This window comes from Gobio gobio (assembly GCF_949357685.1).
Source record: "Gobio gobio genome assembly, chromosome: 24".
NCBI lineage: Eukaryota > Metazoa > Chordata > Actinopteri > Cypriniformes > Gobionidae > Gobio > Gobio gobio.
This window is the reverse complement of record NC_137120.1, coordinates 39,168,584-39,188,922: the sequence shown is the minus strand read 5'-3', so window position 1 is coordinate 39,188,922 and position 20,339 is coordinate 39,168,584. Positions and strand designations below refer to the sequence as shown.

At 37.0% G+C, this 20,339-nt stretch overlaps 1 protein-coding gene across 9 annotated transcripts in view; it reads right to left on the bottom strand.

Annotated features, from left to right (window-relative positions):
- The window catches only part of cep70 (centrosomal protein 70), a 49,652-nt gene that overhangs the window by 10,952 nt on the left and 18,361 nt on the right, over positions 1-20,339 (bottom strand). For 5 of the 9 annotated variants that reach the window (XR_013815803.1, XM_079807558.1, XM_079807562.1 and 2 more), the window contains 8 exons: positions 17,879-18,075; positions 15,852-15,911; positions 15,663-15,777; positions 15,502-15,590; positions 8,168-8,245; positions 7,995-8,100; positions 6,164-6,262; positions 3,968-4,126 (listed from right to left, as the gene is read on the bottom strand). Coding sequence is in view for 8 of the 9 variants with exons in the window: in XM_079807558.1 (XP_079663684.1) it covers positions 3,968-4,126; positions 6,164-6,262; positions 7,995-8,100; positions 8,168-8,245; positions 15,502-15,590; positions 15,663-15,777; positions 15,852-15,911; positions 17,879-18,075 (903 nt within the window). In the remaining variant the exon portion in view is untranslated. The remainder of the gene's footprint in view (positions 1-3,967; positions 4,127-6,163; positions 6,263-7,994; positions 8,101-8,167; positions 8,246-15,501; positions 15,591-15,662; positions 15,778-15,851; positions 15,912-17,878; positions 18,076-20,339) is intronic. The other 4 variants (XM_079807565.1, XM_079807560.1, XM_079807561.1 and 1 more) reach the window with 1 other exon arrangement.

Below are 20,339 nucleotides of genomic sequence, written 5' to 3'. Positions count from 1 at the left end.
CCAATGATTTCCTCTTCAGTTAAGGTCATATTAGCAATATTTCTGTGTGAGTGGTGTTAAAATAGCCTATAGCTTTTCGTTAAAGGGGCACTTCACAGTGTTAATTTCGTTGACGAAAATTAGACCTTTTTTCACTGACGAAAACGAGATGATAACTAAATAAAAACTAGTGTTGGATGACAAAAACTATGACGAAACTGTCATTTTCAACAAATAAAAATGAGACGAAAATGTTAGGGAGGGACGATTAGGGAAGAGATCCAGTCAGAACTGATGTCCTGAGTAACAGATGCGCACATTTGATCTGAACTGATCTAACCGCTGGAAAACACAGCTCACGCATCCCCAATCCAGCGCGGCTCACAATCAATCAATAACACACATTTATGCCAGGCAATTGTTTATGAACTAATGCTGATGAATAATGACAATGTTTACTTTACCATGTTTATATAGTAATATGTTTTAGACAGTTAGACAGTAACAATGCATATTTTATCTCATCTGAACTTGAATGAGCTCCTGCAACTGCAATAGAGGCACAGAAATTTCAAAATAAGAGTCCTGGTGTATTTCGAGCTTGTTTATAATTAAAAGTCACGCATTATATATTCGTTTTTGGTTACACAATAAACTGTATTTAATTTAATTCCCATTTAATTTATAGTCAGGAGGTAAGACCAGTATTTGACACATATTCAATAAAGTATCAGGGTTATAATAGTTAACTAAAACCGTTTAAAAAAACGTCATTACTTGAAAATAAAAATAAAAACTTAATTGAAGCTTTAGCTTATATGGCCTACTGACTAAAACAGATATACAAAGTTATAAAAACGATATAACTGTTTTTAAAAAACTGCCAAAAAATGAATTGAGCTCTTTCGTGTATTTTTAATGTCAAAAACAAAATGATGTCAAAATGTCAGTTCAAGTTCAATGTAATGCTTAAATGCTTAATGTATTACAATTTAACTAAACTCATTAGATTTTAGGAGACTAAATATACTCTAGATTTAGTCGACTAAAATCTTATGATACTTAGTCGACTAAAACAATTCAGGTGACTAAAATATGACTAAAACTAAATGGCATTTTAGTCAAAAGACTATGACTAAAACTAAATCAAAATTTGCTGTCAAAATTAACACTGGTACTTCAGCACTGGGAAGATGAATGTGTATTTAAACTGGGCCATTTATGCAGTAGAAATGTGCAATTATGTTTGAATTTGGAGCCTTCTAGACTGAGAAAAGACAGAAAATTTATTTTTGTCTCATTTGGATGAAAGACAACAACTCCCAGAATGCACTTGCTTCGCTGCCGAACGAGGCCACTCCCAAAGCCACGGCTACTGGTTTATCACTTACGCACCGCCATTTTGATATTCATAGTAATAAAATAATTTAGTTCAGTTAGAGAATAAACACTACAATTAAAAACTGGACGTGTCTTTTCAATAACGTGTGAGTGAGCCGAACGAAAGTCGCGTCTCAAACGCAGCAGGAGTCAGAGCTCATTCATCACGAGAAGAGCTGAGGTAAGCATGGCATCATTCACCATGCGTGTCCAGTCTGGCGTGTTTTCAGATCATGCCTAAGGAAGCTAAACTTTCATAGGAATTCATGGAAAAGTTGAAACACTCGCTTTGCTCTGCACCGCTCCGTTATGAATGCCCAATCCGAGCGGCCGTGCGCATTTACATTCTGTGAGTGAGATCCCTCCCCTATGGGCGGGTTGACCTATAGAGACAGAGCGACACGCGTCATAATCTGAAGGCCACGCCCACTGGGGGGGAAAACAATCAAACAGTCTCCATTGACTTTGCATTGCGGAAGGCTGCCTCCTTGTCATTTCGGACTTATAACAAAAAACTGAACAATGTATAAAAGCTGATATGTGACAAAGTGTACAGCAAACAAGCTAAACAAAACCCAAAAGCAAAAACCCAGACGTTTTTACAAGCTGTTGACCCAAAAAACGAGCGTTTAAGTACAAAAAAGTGGATTCAGGCCATTGAGACAGAGCGCGACGGGTCATTTTACACTGAGAACTACGGCGACTAGAGGGGAACGTAATCAGCGACAGTAAATATAATATATAAAACGGACATTTGGATATTTGACAAAATGTTGTTTACTGCACACAGACATATTGAGGCATACTGAGTGTCAGGATCCCAAAATTGACCCATTCTTCCTGCTGAAGCTTCACTTCGTATTGCCTGTATCCACTTTTATCTTCTTAAACGCTCGTTTTTTTGGGTCGACAGCTTATAAAAACATATTTCTGTGTTTTTTAGCTTGTTTGCATAATTCTCTCGTCTCAGGGTGATATGAGGGGGGAAAGTACAATAGGGACTGGATTTTGAAGGCAAAGATTCATCAAATGGTAAATTTGACCACACTTTTAGTTAAATTAAAATTTCTGCAAAGATTTGTGAAAAGATTTAGTTTATAGTGTAGCGATGTATGAAGCCCCTTTAAACCGGTGTTCATTTTTTTCTTTTGGACATTTTTTTCAATGGCGAAAACGAGACGATAACTACATAAAAACCAGCTTTGGATGACAAAAACGATGAGGAAAATCTACTGTCATTTTCATCAACGAATAAAAACGAGATGGAAATGTTAGCGAGGGTTGATTAGGGAAGAGATCCAGTCAGAACCGGGGCCAGTTGCATAAACTTAGTCATTATGTTTAGTCTTAAGAACTAATTTGACACACTAGCAATTAGTCAAGAGGTAATCAGTCTTACTTTTCTGATTCAAATTAGACCAATCTAACTTTAAATGTAACTGACTTTAAAAAGTTAAGAACAGTCTTGAAGAAAAAATAGACGACTAACTTTTAAGACTAGTCTAAACAGTTTATGCAACCGGCCCCTGATGTCCTGAGTAACGGATGCACATATTTGAATTCTAACGGCGGGAAAACACGGAGCTGTTGAGCTTCTACCATAGACCGTAAAAAAATGCTTCTACACTACAGGCTCACGCGATAGCGCTTCAGAGCGGCTCAATCAATCAATAACACACATTTATGACCGGTCATGTTTATGAACTAATGCTGAGGAATAATGACAATGTTTACTTTACCATGTTTGTATAATAATATGTTTTAGATGGTTGTAACGAGGCATATTTTATCTCTCTCACCTGAACTTCAATGAGCAGCTGCAACAGGAATAGAGACGCTAGCATTTCAAAATAAGAGTCCCGGTGTATTAAGAGCTGGTTTATAATTAAAAGTCACGCATTATATATACGTTTTTGATTACACAATAAACTGTACAATTTAATTCCCTTTTAATTCATAGTCAGGAGGAAAGACTTAGAACAGTATGACATATTATTCAATAAAGTATCAGGGTTATATTAGTTAACTAAAACCATGAAAAAAGATTAATTACTTGAAATTAAATGTTAACTGAAATTACACACCTAATACACAAACTAAAACAGAAATACAACATTATCAAAAACAACACAATGATGTCAAAATGTCAGTTTTGGCATGTATTCATGTAACAGTCGGTTATGTAATGCTTAATTCATTATGTAAAACAATTCAGATAAATAAAATATGACTAAAACTAAATCAAAATTAACTCTGCTTTAAACCAATTAGCTTTCTGCTGGTTAAATCTTTCCCCCTCAAAGAAAGTTCCCAATCGCGTAGATTCCTATTAAAATGAATATTTGCCAGTGAAAATTTGCAGAACAACAGTATTTTCCACCACACCTTTAATTAAATAAATAAAAAATTGCAAAAACATATATACATTATATACTGTCAATAGTGTGACGATGTACAAAGTCACTATCAAAGTGGGGCGTAGTTCCCAATTACGTGGATTCCTATTGAAATTAATGAATTTCACCTACGAAAATCTGCCGAACAAAGCTCAATGTGACCGCACCTTTAGTTAAATTCATCGCCCAAACTTTAAGCAGGTTTTACTCACTGCTAGAGAGGTTAGTTGTTGTCTCCAAACATCCAGGGTGGGAATAATCTGCTCCAACTCCGCCTCCCAGCCGAGCTCTAGGTTAGATTGGACACGCTGCCTCAGCAAACCCAATGGAGCCCTCGGATTGGTCAGGACAGTGGTGATGTCATGTAGGATCTGCCAGGTAAACCAGATCATAATAATGTCAGAAAGACATCGACTACCGTCCGAATGGAATAGTAGCGCACTGCATACTATAGTATGTTAAATAGTATGCATTACGCAAAAAAAACATTGTCACATTACCTTTTTTACACCACAGTTCAATATGGCAAAGTTGCGTCATTTTTTCATACAAATATCTTGTTTTTTTGTCAAAAGCATCATTTATTTGTCGCATTGACAACAGAAAGTCAAGTTGAGCGCATTTTGCTGTTGGATACATATTGCACACTATGATCAGTTGTATAAACGTATTTCTGTTGGCCAATGCAGTTCATTTGCATGCAAATATTATATATTTTGTTTTAGATAAAAAGCTAAAGTGAGTTTGATTACTTTCTGTTGTAAAAACACATGTAAAAAATATATTTCACAAAATGAAAACAATGTAAATATTATTATTATAAGTGTGAATCAAAAAATTAAGAGCACATTTAAAAAAAAAAGGAAAAGGAAAAGCATGATTTCATCTCTTAAATGTCATAGTGTGTGTTTTGGTCATAATTAAGACTTTTTTATTAATCTAATTTCAGCTTTTTATCTCATAATTAGGACTTTTAATCACAATTTAGATATCTCAGAATTGTTTAAGTCCTAATTTCAACTGTTCATCTCACAGTGACTTATTAGCACGTCATATTTTTGACCTTTTATCTCACTATTATGACTAATAAAATTATATTTTTGACTTTTTATCCAATAATGAGGACATTTAAAATCATATTCTCAACATTTTATCTTATAATTATGATTTAGCACATCATATTTTCGACTTCTCACTATTATGACTTTTAAAATCATATTTTTGACTTTTTATCTAATAATGAGGACATTTAAAATCTCTCACTATTATGACTTAAAAAGTCAAAAATATGATTTTATATCTAATAATGAGGACTTTTAAAATCATATTTTCAACATTTTATCTTATAATTATGACTTAGCACGTCATATTTTTGACTTTTTATCTAATAATGAGGACTTTTAAAATCATATTTTCAACATTTTATCATATAATTATGACTTCTTAGCATGTCATATTTTTGACTTTTTATCTAATAATGAGGACATTTAAAATCTCTCTCACTATTATGACTTATAAAATCATATTTTTTACTTTTTATCTAATAATGAGGACTTTTAAAATCATATTTTCAACATTTTATCGTATAATTATGACTTAGCATGTCATATTTTTGACTTTTTATCTCACTGTTATGACTTAAAATTATATTTTCAATTTTTTTTCTCTCAGTTATGACTGTGATAATTGAAATGAGCTCATCAGTAATACAGTTGAATATTTAGTGCATTCAACATATAAAGTGCATCTATCCATCATATAACTGCTCCACACGGCTCCAAGGGGTTAACGGCTCCTTCGGAAGCGAAGTGGCACGTTTGTGTAAGAAAAATATCCATATTTAAAACTTTACAGTCTAAAATAACGAACTTCCGGCGGTCAGCGGTAGGCGAGTCGACTTGCGCTAAAAGAGTAACTCCGGACGCATGCGTATTGACGAACACAGAAGCACAGAAGATAAATTAGAGTCTAAAACAAGAACTTTTAAAAAGAAATGGCGGAGGATTTCGATATAAGAGAAGAGGGGCTTGAGTTTGTTGACGTCAAACTTGCGATTCTCCTGTACATCACGTCAGGGGTCACTCTTTTAGCGCAAGTCCAATTGCGTATGACTTTCCGCCAGAAGCTAGTTATTTTAGTCTATAAAGTTTACCCTTTAAAATGACTGGATTTCACCTGTGAAAATTTGGCAAACAATTGTAATTGTAACTACTCCTTAAAAAAATAGTTTTAAATCATATTCTATACATATTGCATACAGCATATCTAAGAGTAGTATCACAGTACGCCATTTCCAACTGTGATAGATGAGAGCAAATTTACATTTACGTACATTTAATCATTTAGCAGACGCTTTTATCCAAAGCAACTTAAAAACTGTATTGTATCTAAGTCATTTGTAAGTTCACCTTCTCCAGTCTGGTGGCAGATCCGGCCTGTCTGCATCGAACTTTCACCGCAGAAATGAGAAGATTGACATTTTGCACATCGAGTTCCTTGCAAACATCCTGAAAAACATCCAGAAACATATAAACCATTAATATTCAGATTCAAAGCAGTGTTATTTTAGTATCTTTATTTAGTAAATTATTATAAATTTGCTTTAATTTTCATATTTTCCGTTTTCAGTGTGGTGTGTAGTATTTTTATTTTTTAATATGTCTATATTATTTTTATTTCAGTTTTAGTTATTTTAGTACATCAAGTTAACTAAATTTATTTCATATATTCATTTATTTTATTTACTATAAAAACTATAAAACTGATTTAGTTGTGCATCTACTAAAAATGTAATTTACATAATAAAAAAGAAATAAAAATATGAATAAGAGATTTTTAATAATAATAATTTAAGTATGGAATTTATAAATTATTTTTGAATTTAATGAAAAATCTAAATCAATAAAAATAAGCCTCCCCAAAATAAATAAACAAAAATAATGACTTTCAGTTGTTCACAATTACTAAACAAATTCTAATTTGAATAATAAATATATATAAAAAACACAAATATTAAAATTAGTGCTGGGGAAAAATGAATCGTGATTAATCGCATCCAAAATAAAATTTTGTGTTTAAATAATGTGTGTGTGTGGTGTGTATAATTAATTATTATGTATATATAAATATAAAATACACACATTTGTATGTATACATTTAAGAAAAATAACATTTATATATATAAGAAATTAAATTTACAGTATATACACATGCAAATATTTCTTAAATCAGGGTTTCTGCAGGTTTCACCAAGTCAAATTTAAGACTTTTTAAGACCATTATGAATTAAATTTAAGACCTATAAAGGAAATGCAGTCACAAAATTACTTGCAAAGTAAACGTATTTATTCAAATTGAACAATTCGATAAACTTGTATCGATATACTTGCTCAATCCCATCACAATATTTTTTTGGTGATTTTTGAGATCAAAATGACTGAATTTGTGGTGGTAATTTCCAGAAATTTGCACGTTTTTTTTTTTTTTCATAATTAGAGTACCACATTTACTGTATTATGTTAGATTCACAATAGTCAAAAATAAAATAAAAAAAACATTCTAAAACGCTGTGGGAGCATTTCAATGAGCATTAGAGGTAGCGTTACATGGACATAGGAAAATTAAGACCTGTTTAAAATGATTTAAGACCTAGAACTGCGAATTTAAGACTTTTTAAGGCCTAAAATTCTGATTTTGAAATTGTAGACTTAAGACCCTGCGGAAACCCTGTAAATGTATACATGCATGCGTGTGTGTGTGTGTGTGTGTATACATATACTAGGGCTGTCAAAAGATTAATCGCGATTAATCGCATCCAAAATAAAAGTTTGTGTTTACATAATGTGTGTGTACTCTGTTAATTATTATTTATATACAAATACACACACATTCATGTATATATTTAAGAAATATTTGCATGTATATACATTTATATAATCTATAATATATAGAAATATAAATGTTTTATATATAAAAATAATATTTTTTTCTTAAATATATACATGCTTGTGTGTGTATTTATATATAAATAATAATTAACAGAGTAAACACACATATGTAAACACAAACTTTTATTTTCGATGTGATTAATCTTTTGACAGCCCTAATATATACATAATAATTATAAACAGTACACACACATTTATATTACATAAACACAAACTTTTATTTTGGTTGCGATTAATCACGATTAATTTCCCCCAGCACTAATTAAAATAGTAAAAGCACATCTTCACACACCTTGAGGTGTCTCTTGCAGGTAGACGGGTCCAGGTGCTGGATGCCGGTGTTATCCGTGTTTAACACAGAGTCTGCCGAGTCCTGCGTTTTGATCTCTTGAGATGACCTGTTCAACGAGTAATACATTAGCCTGGTTCAGTAGAAGAACAGAACTCGTTCATTACAGACCTCACCTGATGTTGCTCTGCTGAATGATTCGGTCCAAGCGTCTCAACTGCTGCTTGCAGGTCTTGAGTTCTTTTATAGTGGGCCTAAAATATGTAACATTTAAAATGTCACCAAATGAAAATATAAGTCAAGTCAAGTCAACTTTATTTATATAGCGCTTTTAACAATGTAGATTGTTTCAAAGCAGCTTTACAGTGATATACAGGAAAATAATGCAGCATAATTTTATTCAGCTGTACAGGGAGTGCAGAATTATTAGGCACGTTGATTTTCTGATCATATTTTTTTTCCAGGCACATTTGACCAATTCCAAACCACAGTAATCCTAATAATTACTATTGATTTAGTATTTAATAATGTATAAGTGATATATAATTGTTCATGAAGGCTGGAAATGAAAATCACCTTATATTCAGGTGTGCAGAATTATTAGGCATGTTTTCTTTTACAGATAAATTGAGCCAAAAAAGAGATTTAACTCAGACTGAAAAGTCAAAAAGTATTAAATGCCCATGAGAAGGATGCAATACTAATGCAATACTAGACATTGCAGTTAAGGCATGACCATTGGACAGTGAAATGCTCGTTGGGTCAGCAGGATCTGACAAAAACAGGTGGTGAAGAAAAGACACCTGTTAACTGCAAAAGAATGAAGAATTAAGGGTGAAACCATCAGGAACCCTTTAGTCTCCAGCGCCACCATTTTCCAAAGCTGCAACCTACCTGGAGTCTCCAGAAGTGCAGGTGTCAGGATCTCAGAGACTTCAGTTAGGTAAAGAATCCTAAAAATGACCCCCACTAGATAAGAATCACAAGCTGAAGTGTTGTAAAATACATGAAGAAGGTTTTTTTATAGGCTTTATGGACAGATAGGTTGAGAGTGACTCTTGAAGGACCAGCACCACATCCTCTAGTACAGTGGTCGGGAACCTATGGCTCGCGAGCCACACCTGGCTCTTTGACAAAAATAATGTGGCTCATCTCTCACCCTTTAAATGATCGATAAAAAAAATTAGACACATCAACAGAGATCCGCTCTCTGCAGAAAAAAAGCAGCCAATTACAATTCCCTTGTTGTACAGCCAACCGAAGTTAATGAAACGTATGATAATAACTAATATTCAAGTTGTACCGGCCGCGCAAGTTCAGTGCTGTTAGCGAGTGTCACGAGTCGCGAGTCTCGCGACAGCAAACAATAACCACTTGCGTTTCTGTGGTAACAGCTTCTGCTCTGTGATTCAAGCAGCTGTGGCTTGTTTAAGGTAACCGAAAACCATTTTTAGAACAGCAGCGAAAATATAAAAGTAGGCTATACAATATTTAATATCACCTTTTATTGAAACTGGTGGTCTGTTGTGGAAAGAGACATTTCGAAACATTTCACCCGCGGGTTCTTTCGCTTTTGCCGCAGAGACCCTTGTGATAAATAAATGTGTATTTATGATAATCCACGTAGATTTCAGTTGACGAAAATGAATGATAAAAGCGTGATAAGTCACGAAAGACAATTGAATTACTGACAGGATGTTGTGCACGCGCTCCGAGCGCAACACGGACAAGCACAGCTTTGTCCTCGGCTGCACGTCAGATTAATAGACTACATAAATATATCAAAATGCCAAGTCGAGTATTCACGTAAACACAGTAGATGTTCACATACACAAAGAGGATTTATAACTCAACCTCACAAAGCCCTGCACAATAAATTCCATATGGCAATTTATTTATTGTTTTCTGCATATGTGTTTTTTTTAGTTATGGACCTAATAATTACTATTGTTGAAATTTTATTGGGGAAAAAAAACATGTTTTTTAATAATAATTTAATATTATTTTTTTCTGTGGCTCTTTTGGAAAAATGCATTAACCAAAAATGAAAAAATGGCTCTTTGGTCAAAAAAGGTTCCCGACCCCTGCTCTAGTACCACTGTTTGAATCCTGAAGTCCGTTTTGCAGAGATGGACTAAAATGAACTCCCAAAACGTACTGCCAGATTCTGGAAGATGAATTCTTCAAACAGTGGTACATGAACAATTATATATCACTTATACATTATTAAATACTAAATCAATAGTAGTTATTAGGATTATTGTGGTTTGGAATTGGTCAAATGTGCCTGGAAAAAAAATATGATCAGAAAATCAACGTGCCTAATAATTCTGCACTCCCTGTATAGCCATTCTGGAAAAAACGCTGATGTCATCAGTTCATTTCAATTATCATACAGTGACAGTATGGGCTTTGGATCAATAATTAGATCAGTAATTTAGTTTAAATGGTTAATTTAGTTTATTAATCAGATTTATTTCGATGTTTAGTTGAAAAATTTAGTGTCCCCAACTGAGCACGCCAAGCCAGAGGCAACAGTGGCAAGGAAACCAAAACCCCATCAGGTGACCTAATGGAGAAAAATAAACCTTGGGAGAAACCAGGCTCAGTCGGGGTGCCAGTTCTCCTCTGGCCAATTAACAAACAGCGTATTATTATTATTATTATTATTATTCTGGGAGCTTTACAGCTCAGAGGTCATCATAGATCGGAATATTCGAATGATCGGAGGCAACATGCTGGAGACGGGTTTATTGAGGATGACATATCGATTTAAGTATTATTTAATTGTAATATTCGAACAATCGGAGTCAACACGCCGGAGACGGGTTTATTGAGATGCCGTATATTGAGAATATAAACCAATTGATCTATTGGTAAGCCCCGCCCCTCGAACGCAGATGAGCCAATGGCAGTTGAGTATCAGTTGCGCTGGGACCGGAACTCGGACAGCTTTAGGTTTCAGCGCAATAAACATTGGAAAATCCGAAGCTCTCGTCGGTTTGATGGTGTTTATGCTACAAATATGGTAAAGCGATGTGCCTGAGGTACTGTAACACTGATTCCAGGGATCCTGAGAGGATTTTCTGGTGGTCATACTCTCATTAAGTTATGATTTAAGTCCCTGCTATAACTAACTGTTCTCACGTCATGTAACGTTAAAGGGATAGTTCACCCAAAAACGAAATTTTCATGTTGATCTGTTACCCCCAGGGCATCCAAGTCAAGATGTAGGTGTCTTTGTTTCTTCAGTAGAACATAAATGAAGATTTTTAACTCAACCGTTGCAGTGTGATAGTCGTATAATGATGTCAATGGGGATATTTTAGAGTATGAGAGCAATGAGAGTAAAAACACATAGACATACAAATCCTTATTAAACCATGCGCCTCGTGGTGACACATTGATGTCTGAAGACACGAAACCATCGGTTTCTGCGAGAAACCCAACAGTATTTATGTTTTTTTTAACCTCTTATCAGCCGAATGTCATCTAGTTTTCCCAGCTCCATAACTTCCGGCGAATAAGGTCAAAATACTAGCGCGATCAAAGATATATATACGTAGATGCCTCATTCGACCGATCCACGCAGGCACTAATGAGGAATCTATGTATATATCTATGATCGCGCCGGTATTTTGACCTTATTCGCTGGAAGTTATGGCGCGGGGACGGCTGATGCAGAGCCATAGAAAAAAATGAAATACATTTTTAAATATGGATATTTTTCTTACACAAATGCATCGATTCGCTTCAGAAGGCCTTTATAAACACCCCGGAGCCGTGTGATGCAGTTATATGACGGACAGATGCATTTGTTTATGGACTTCAAAAACAGAGCAACTATTACTGCAATTATAAAGCTTGGATTAGCCAGAACATTTTTAATATAACTCGACTGACAGAAAAATGTCATACACACCTCCGATGACTTGAGGGCGAGTAAATCATGGGCTAATTTTAATTTTTGGGTGAACTATCCCTTTAACAGTGAAGGTCAAAAACACATAAACGAAGGTCTACATTTCAGTGCATCTCCATATTAAGATGATTAAATGTAAATGAATTGAATCTTACCCTGCGGAACATGAAAAGTGTTGACGACGAAAACGTGTAATTTGCTGTGTATGTTAATGATAATGCAACGGCGAGAGAGTTTGTGAATTAGGCGTTAATGCGCACTTCTTATGCTTTGTTTGTTCAGCTCTTACGGTGATTTTTTTGAAGTGAAAAAGGACACAATAAACTTCATAAACCATCAGTAAAGTTGGGCCATCAATCGGGCCGGGGTCCGCTCATAGACTGTAAAAAATATGGGCGTAGAGTCCGTGACGTCACTCATAGGATCTGAAGAGCCATTTTGAAGCGTAAAGTGGGCGGAGCCGGCCGTCGCCATCTTGTCAGCGAGTCACTCCCGGATAACAGAAAATGGGCAAAGAGGCGGGACGTGGGCGGAGCTGAGGTGACGACTAACAGACAGCAGACAAACGGCAATCCACCTGTCACTCAAAGTGGCCACGCCCTTAATTATGCAGAACTTTAAGGCTTTATATAATGTAAACGAATGACTAACAAAGAAATTCCCCCCCCTCACAGTCGCCATGAAGGGCAAAATTAGCCGTATAGACCAAAAGCACAGTTTGTCCCAGACTGTAAACATGTGTTCTTCTGCTGTAAAGTTGGCCATTTTAACATGAGCTCAATGAGATTCTGCTCCTTCTGGAGTCTGCCTCTAGTGGCCAGTCCATGAACTGCAGTTTAACTCACTTCCGTATCGGCTTCAAGAGAAACTGCGGGAGGAGCCGCTTGGGTCCAAAAACAACTTGCGATAAGGTTTTCACACTGACAGCTGTCATTGTAAGACAGTTAGCAACAGTAACTAAGGGGGGGCGGGGCTTACCGATAGGTCAATTGCAACTCTCCATAGCTACTGTTTCAACTTAATTTTAAAATAATCATGTTTAAAGCTGCACTATGTAATTTTGTTTTCAGTAAAATATCCAAACACCTCTAGGCCAGTGTTATATATTTTGTTCAGTACTTACAATATCCCATATGTTTCCGACTATTTGTAAATGGTGAGATGCTATTTTACCCGAGGAATCGTGTGAGGGCGTGGCCTGTCGATGACATCATATCCGTGTTCCCCTCGGTTTGCGGTTTTATTCTGCAGAAGCGCTTTACTCTTACTGCAGTGTGAACAAGTGTCATAGCAGCGGCGAGAGAACGCACAGAGTAACGCCATCCCATCATCAACACACTCAGATGTGTCTAATATGATCAACAGAGCTGCGTTACCTCACACTCATGAGCGGAGGAGCGGAAGTGGCGACTGTGGCATAATAAAAGTCCCGCTGCTCGCGAGGCGTGTGCTGCGTTCATCTTATTAACAATCGCTCCAGCGGTTCCTCAGCTCCACAACACTCGTCCTGCTCTGCTTCACTACAGTAACGTTAATAATCACATCCATCAACAGGATTTCTGCCCGAGTCCTATCCCACCGGCTGAGGTGAAGACCACATGTCCCATGATTCTGCGCTCAAACGTGCCGTCATCAAACTACGCCTTTGTTTTGAACAGGCGACCTCAAGCGGACGGAAAACTTACATAGTGCAGCTTTAACAGTGGCATTTCTGGTGAAAAACTACTAGGGCTGCACGATTTGGGGAAAACATGTAATTGCGATTATTCTGGTTAAAATCACAATTTGAAGGACTTTTTTCTTTTACAAATGAAAAGAGTGTGTGTGTAACATTTTGTGTTTATATATTAATATGACTAATAATAATTATGATTATTATTATTGCTAAATAAAATATTTAACAAAATAAGAAATATTACTATTACAATAACATTTTCATTTTCAGTATTTAAGAATAAATATAACAATATAATATTACTACTACTACTATTTATATTTTACAGAACATTTATTTTACAAAAAAAACAAAACTGCTGGGTTACCTAATATGCAGACAGCCTGACTACAAATCATTAGAAAGGTCTAGGGATTTATTGTAAAATTATTATTATAAAAATCTGTGCTTTTTATCTGTGATATCAATTTCTTAAAGTCTATGTCTTTAATATGAAATATGAGCCTTATGCATCCACCGTGGGGAAGAAAACGCCAGTATATTTAAGAAAAACAAATGGATTGTCAAATAAATGTATTTAGAGTATTTTTCTAATTTGTTACCAAAAAGTTTCATTCATACTGGAGGCCAGAGGGCGCCCTCGAGCTGAAACTCCACATTTGCGTTAGAGAAGTTATCGTTTGTTTTCATGAAATCCCAAATGTGAAGCTAAGCTAGCGCTGCAGGCTGAATAAAAGGAAGATAGAAACGCTTTGACTGATTAAACATGAGGACAATAAACACACGACTGCATCAAGATATGGTGTATTTGAGTTCTTCAAGCCTTCTCAGGTATTTTCTTAATAATAAAGCAGTGCTGATTGACATGGACTTTATCACTGCCTATAAAATAAAGCATTGTCTGCCTCATTCTGCGATAAGAAGCCACGTCAGCTCACAAACACTCGACTGACGATATGAAGGGAGTTAAAACCTGTTATTAAACGTATTTTGTTGGACAACAGGTTTATGAACACTTCACATAACTAGTTTGTGAAGTTGTTTGACACGTGTTGTTTTTTCAAAAGCACGTTATAAGAGCCGCTCTTCACTAACACGCTGGGCGTTTATTTAATTAAAATCACAGCCTTTGCGCTTTCATAATCGCGCTTTTCATTTCGGTTCGATTTCGATTAATCGTGCAGCCCTATTACCCATAATGCTGTACAGAAAATTCCACCAATCAGAGTAAAAAAAAAAAGGTAAACACACCAAAAGATCTCATTAGCCCCGCCCACTCCCATGAATCACTGCGAATGATGTTCTCCCTACGCTCTCAAAATACTTAAATATATAAGCATATTTTACAATAACCTCAAAATATATGGTTTTTCACATATATAATCCACATTTTCACATTTCTCCATTGTTTTTAATTTGATTATGATGTTGGCAATGCTTCATGGGATTGTAGTACACATTGTTGTATCGTAGCATTTTTGTCCCAATACTTTTTTGCTTCCAATTAAGATTTGTATTGTTGTGATTCACCTTGTAGCTGGTCGGGTTTGTTCATGGCTTATAACGCTTTAGACTTTTTTGAAATCCCTACAATGTAAAATTAATTCAGGTCTCCAATTGAAAATTTTCTAGTGACCGATCACATCTAAATTTTTAAGTTGGCCAAATTGAATTTCTGTGAATTGATGCAATTTAATGAACAGAAATTCAATAAAACAATTCAACTTCAACTAAAAAAAAAATTTATGTGATCGGTCAATAGAAAATTTTTGATTGGAGACCTGAATTTTTTTTTTTACAGTGTATGGGAGAAATGAAAGGAAAAAATACTTCCGGAACCAACAGCGCTGAAAAAGTGGGCGGGCACTAATGTAAACTCTATAGTAAAAACTCCACAAATCTGGTATATCAACCTGGACTCCAGATCTTCCTTTAACCGCTGGATTTCAGTCCGGAGTTCTTCCCGCTGGGCTTTGGTCTCCTTCAGCTGCTCCTGGTATGACTGCAGCCGAACAGAACCATGTTTACATGTCCCAGAAATCAACAGGAATCAAACTTTTATCATTATTCATACCTTTAAAAGGGTTTTATAGTTGGAGGAACAGTCAATGGCTTCTTTCTCCACTGTGGATCTGTTCTTCTGGGAGTTTGAGGAATCCTTCTTCTCTCCTGAGCTGCTTTTACACAGTCTGCCGGAAAACATGACACTGATGTTTAAGGAGTTTTCATAAATAATTAAAATTAAAATAATTCATATGCTTACATAAGTTCATTGCGTAGCTGTTGCATTTGGGACTCGTACACGTCAATGACGTCCAAAATCCTTTAAAGAAACAAAGAGTGTCAGCGAGCCCAGAAACAAATGACCTCTGCTCTTGCAATTACTGGGATTATAAAAAAACTTAAATATAAATATATCACAATTTATAAAGGATTTTGGAAAATGTAAAAAAAAAAAAAAAAAAGTCCCTTAAAGGGATAGTTCACCCAAAAATGAAAATTCTGTCATTATTTACTCACCCTCAAGTTGTTCCAAACCTGTATGAGTTATTTTGAAGAATTTTTGCAACCAAGCAGAAAGAGCAACCATTGACTACCATAGTAGGGGGAAAACTACTATGATAGTCAATAGTTGCTCTCTCTACTTGGTTGCAAAAATTCTTCAAAATAACTCATACAGGTTTGGAACAACTTGAGGGTGAGTAAATAATGACAGAATTTTCATTTTTGGGTGAACTAACCCTTTTAAAAAAAATCTGATTTAAATATAATTCTATTTTAAATAATAAATATTATAAAAAAATATATATTAAAACATTTTTTAAAATAATCTATAGTATTCAAATAAAATGTAATTAAAAAAATCTATTCTAAATAAATAAATAAAAATACAGGGGAAAAAATGTGTTGTCATGCATTTACATAAAGAGAGATATTTATACATTATTTTTTAATTTAAAATAAAATTCTAATGGTCCCCAAAACCAATAATAGTAATAATATTGCCCAATTTAATTTAAATAATAAAAAATGTATTTGATAAAATAAATAATAATTTTGAGTAATATATATATATATATATATACATACACACACACACACATACATACATTATATATATATTAGTGGTGGGCATCGATTAAAAAAAATTAACTAATTAATCGCACCTTTTTCTGTAATTAATCGCGATTAATCGCAAGTTTTTAATATTTTACGTTTTTAATATTTTGATATTGTAATACTTTCAGTTACTCTCCAAATTAATGTATAAACAATTTAAAGACAGCATATTTTAAATATGTGTTGTATTGTCATTTTTATGAATGAAGGCCAGTATCACTGATACTAAAGTGTCTATGAAACATTAATGACGTTACATTACAGTATAACTGAAAGCTCCCAATTTCAACATTTATTAGGCTTTAAAAAAAAACAACTTTTAATTTAAGTGAACTTAAAACAATCTTAACATAAACCCAAAATAATAAATGTTATATTTACCCATGGCCTTCCCTGTTATACATATACAGAAATGTAATAGTTATCTTTCTTAACTGCATAAATAATAAATTAAATATAGATGAATCATCATTAAAGCTAAAATTGTCTCTGTTCCCGTTGTTCTTTGATGAACATTAATGACATCATCATCAGTGCTACTGTCACTTTAAGAACAGCCGCGGATCTCACGCGCTGTCCCGCGCATCTCATTTCCTCACAACTCTTTAAGTTCATTTAAGACGTTATTTAACTAATTTAAGACTCCTAATATGAGAATACTCAAAGTCCTCTGTGTTATTGTTTGTTCAAGAGCAAAAGAGAACTCGATGTGAGCAGGAAACTGACGCGAGTCTATTTATGCGTCGAGTGTGTGTGTGTGTGTGTCCTGATTAGCTGACATGAGACGCATCCACACGGACAGGACACACACACACACACACACACACACACACACACACAGACAGGACATTGGCATACAGTGTGTTCTCGTGTCTTGTCGCGCTTGGAAGCATTTACATGAATAAGAGCGTGATGATCATGTAACGCTAAGCAAAAATGGATATAAAAACGGACGCTGCGTTATTTGCGTTAAATATTTTAATTGCGTTAAGCTGAAAAAATTAATCGCCCGTGTTAACGCGTTAATTTGCCCAGCCCTAATATATATATATATATATATATATGTGTAATGAAAGTCAAATAAAAATGTCTATTAAATTGTATTAATTTCCATGACATAAACACACAGCTACAGAAATAAAGCAGCAGGTGTGCAGCACTGGCACTCACTGCTGGTCGGTGGTGGAGTTGTGTCGGGCTGATCTGCGGTGGATCTGCTGGAAGGCCTGGTTCTGGCGGGCCACACGTCTCTCCTCATCCCGCACAACATACTGGAGCTTCTTCTGCAGATGAGCCGCCTGCTCCTTCTCCTGAGAGAGCTTCTGCTCCAGAGACTGAACGCGCTTCTGCACACACACACACAGCCACTGTTAAAGGGTTAGTTCACCCAAAAATGAAAATTCTGTCAGTAATTACTCACCCTCATGTTGTTCCAACCATGTAAGACCTTCGTTCATCTTCGGAACATAATTTAGTGTATTTTTGATGAAATCTGAGAGCTGTCTCACTCCTCCATAGGCTTTCAGAGGGAATGAAACTTGATGGCCCAGAATAGTAAGTAAAAACGTCATTTAAGGAGTCCAAATGACTACAGTGGCTCTGTATTAAGTCTATCATGCGACGAAAATACTTTTTGAGCGGAAAAACAACAAAAATAACGACTTTATCACACTATTATTGTTGTTCAATTTGAGCCTCTGACGAGAGTTCGCGGGAGTGTCACGACGCATGCGCGAGAACTGAGATTAACCCTTTTCAGTCAAGTAGTAGTAGAAGAAGAACGCCGTAATCTCAGTTCTCGCGCATGCGTCAGGGCACTCCCGCGAACTCTCGTCAGAGGCTCAAATTGAACAATAATAGTGTGATAAAGTCGTTATTTTTGTTGTTTTTCCGCTCAAAAAGTATTTTCGTCGCATGATAGACTTAATACAGAGCCACTGTAGTCATTTGGACTCCTTAAATGACGTTTTTACTTACTATTCTGGGCCATCAAGTTTCAGTCCCTCTGAAAGCCTATGGAGGAGTGAGACAGCTCTCAGATTTCATCAAAAATATACTAAATTATGTTCCGAAGATGAACGAAGGTCTTACATGGTTGGAACAACATGAGGGTGAGTAATTACTGACAGAATTTTCATTTTTGGGTGAACTAACCCTTTAATGCACAGCTCTCAGCATTAGGGGGCGTGTCCACTCATGATGGGGAGGACAGAGTGCCAATCAGCAGTAGGGGGCGTGTCCACTCATGATGGGGAGGAGAGAGTGCCAATCAGCAGTAGGGGGCGTGTCCACTCATGATGGGGAGGACAGAGTGCCAATCAGCAGTAGGGGGCGTGTCCACTCATGATGGGGAGGAGAGAGTGCCAATCAGCATTAGGGGGCGTGTCCACTCATGATGGGGAGGGGAGAGAGCCAATCAGCAGTAGGGGGCGTGTCCACTCATGATGGGGGAGGAGGGAGAGTGCCAATCAGCATTAGGGGGCGTGTCCACTCATGATGGGGAGGAGAGAGTGCCAATCAGCAGTAGGGGGCGTGTCCACTCATGATGGGGAGGGAGAGTGCCAATCAGCAGTAGGGGGCGTGTCCACTCATGATGGGGAGGGGAGAGTGCCAATCAGCATTAGGGGGCGTGTCCGCTCATGATGGGGAGGAGTGCCAATCAGCATTAGGGGGCATGTCCACTCATGATGGGGAGGAGTGCCAATCAGCATTAGGGGGCATGTCCACTCATGATGGGGGAGGAGGGAGAGTGCCAATCAGCAGTAGGGGGCGTGTCCACTCATGATGGGGAGGGAGAGTGCCAATCAGCAGTAGGGGGCGTGTCCACTCATGATGGGGGAGGAGGGAGAGTGCCAATCAGCATTAGGGGGCATGTCCACTCATGATGGGGAGGAGTGCCAATCAGCAGTAGGGGGCGTGTCCGCTCATGATGGGGGAGGAGGGAGAGTGCCAATCAGCAGTAGGGGGCGTGTCCACTCATGATGGGGAGGACAGAGTGCCAATCAGCAGTAGGGGGCGTGTCCACTCATGATGGGGAGGAGAGAGTGCCAATCAGCATTAGGGGGCGTGTCCACTCATGATGGGGAGGGGAGAGAGCCAATCAGCAGTAGGGGGCGTGTCCACTCATGATGGGGAGGAGAGAGTGCCAATCAGCATTAGGGGGCGTGTCCACTCATGATGGGGAGGAGAGAGTGCCAATCAGCAGTAGGGGGCGTGTCCACTCATGATGGGGAGGGAGAGTGCCAATCAGCAGAAGGGGGCGTGTCCACTCATGATGGGGGAGGAGGGAGAGTGCCAATCAGCATTAGGGGGCATGTCCACTCATGATGGGGAGGAGTGCCAATCAGCAGTAGGGGGCGTGTCCACTCATGATGGGGGAGGAGGGAGAGTGCCAATCAGCATTAGGGGGCGTGTCCACTCATGATGGGGAGGGGAGAGAGCCAATCAGCAGTAGGGGGCGTGTCCACTCATGATGGGGAGGGGAGAGAGCCAATCAGCATTAGGGGGCATGTCCACTCATGATGGGGAGGGAGAGTGCCAATCAGCAGTAGGGGGCGTGTCCACTCATGATGGGGGAGGAGGGAGAGTGCCAATCAGCATTAGGGGGCGTGTCCACTCATGATGGGGAGGG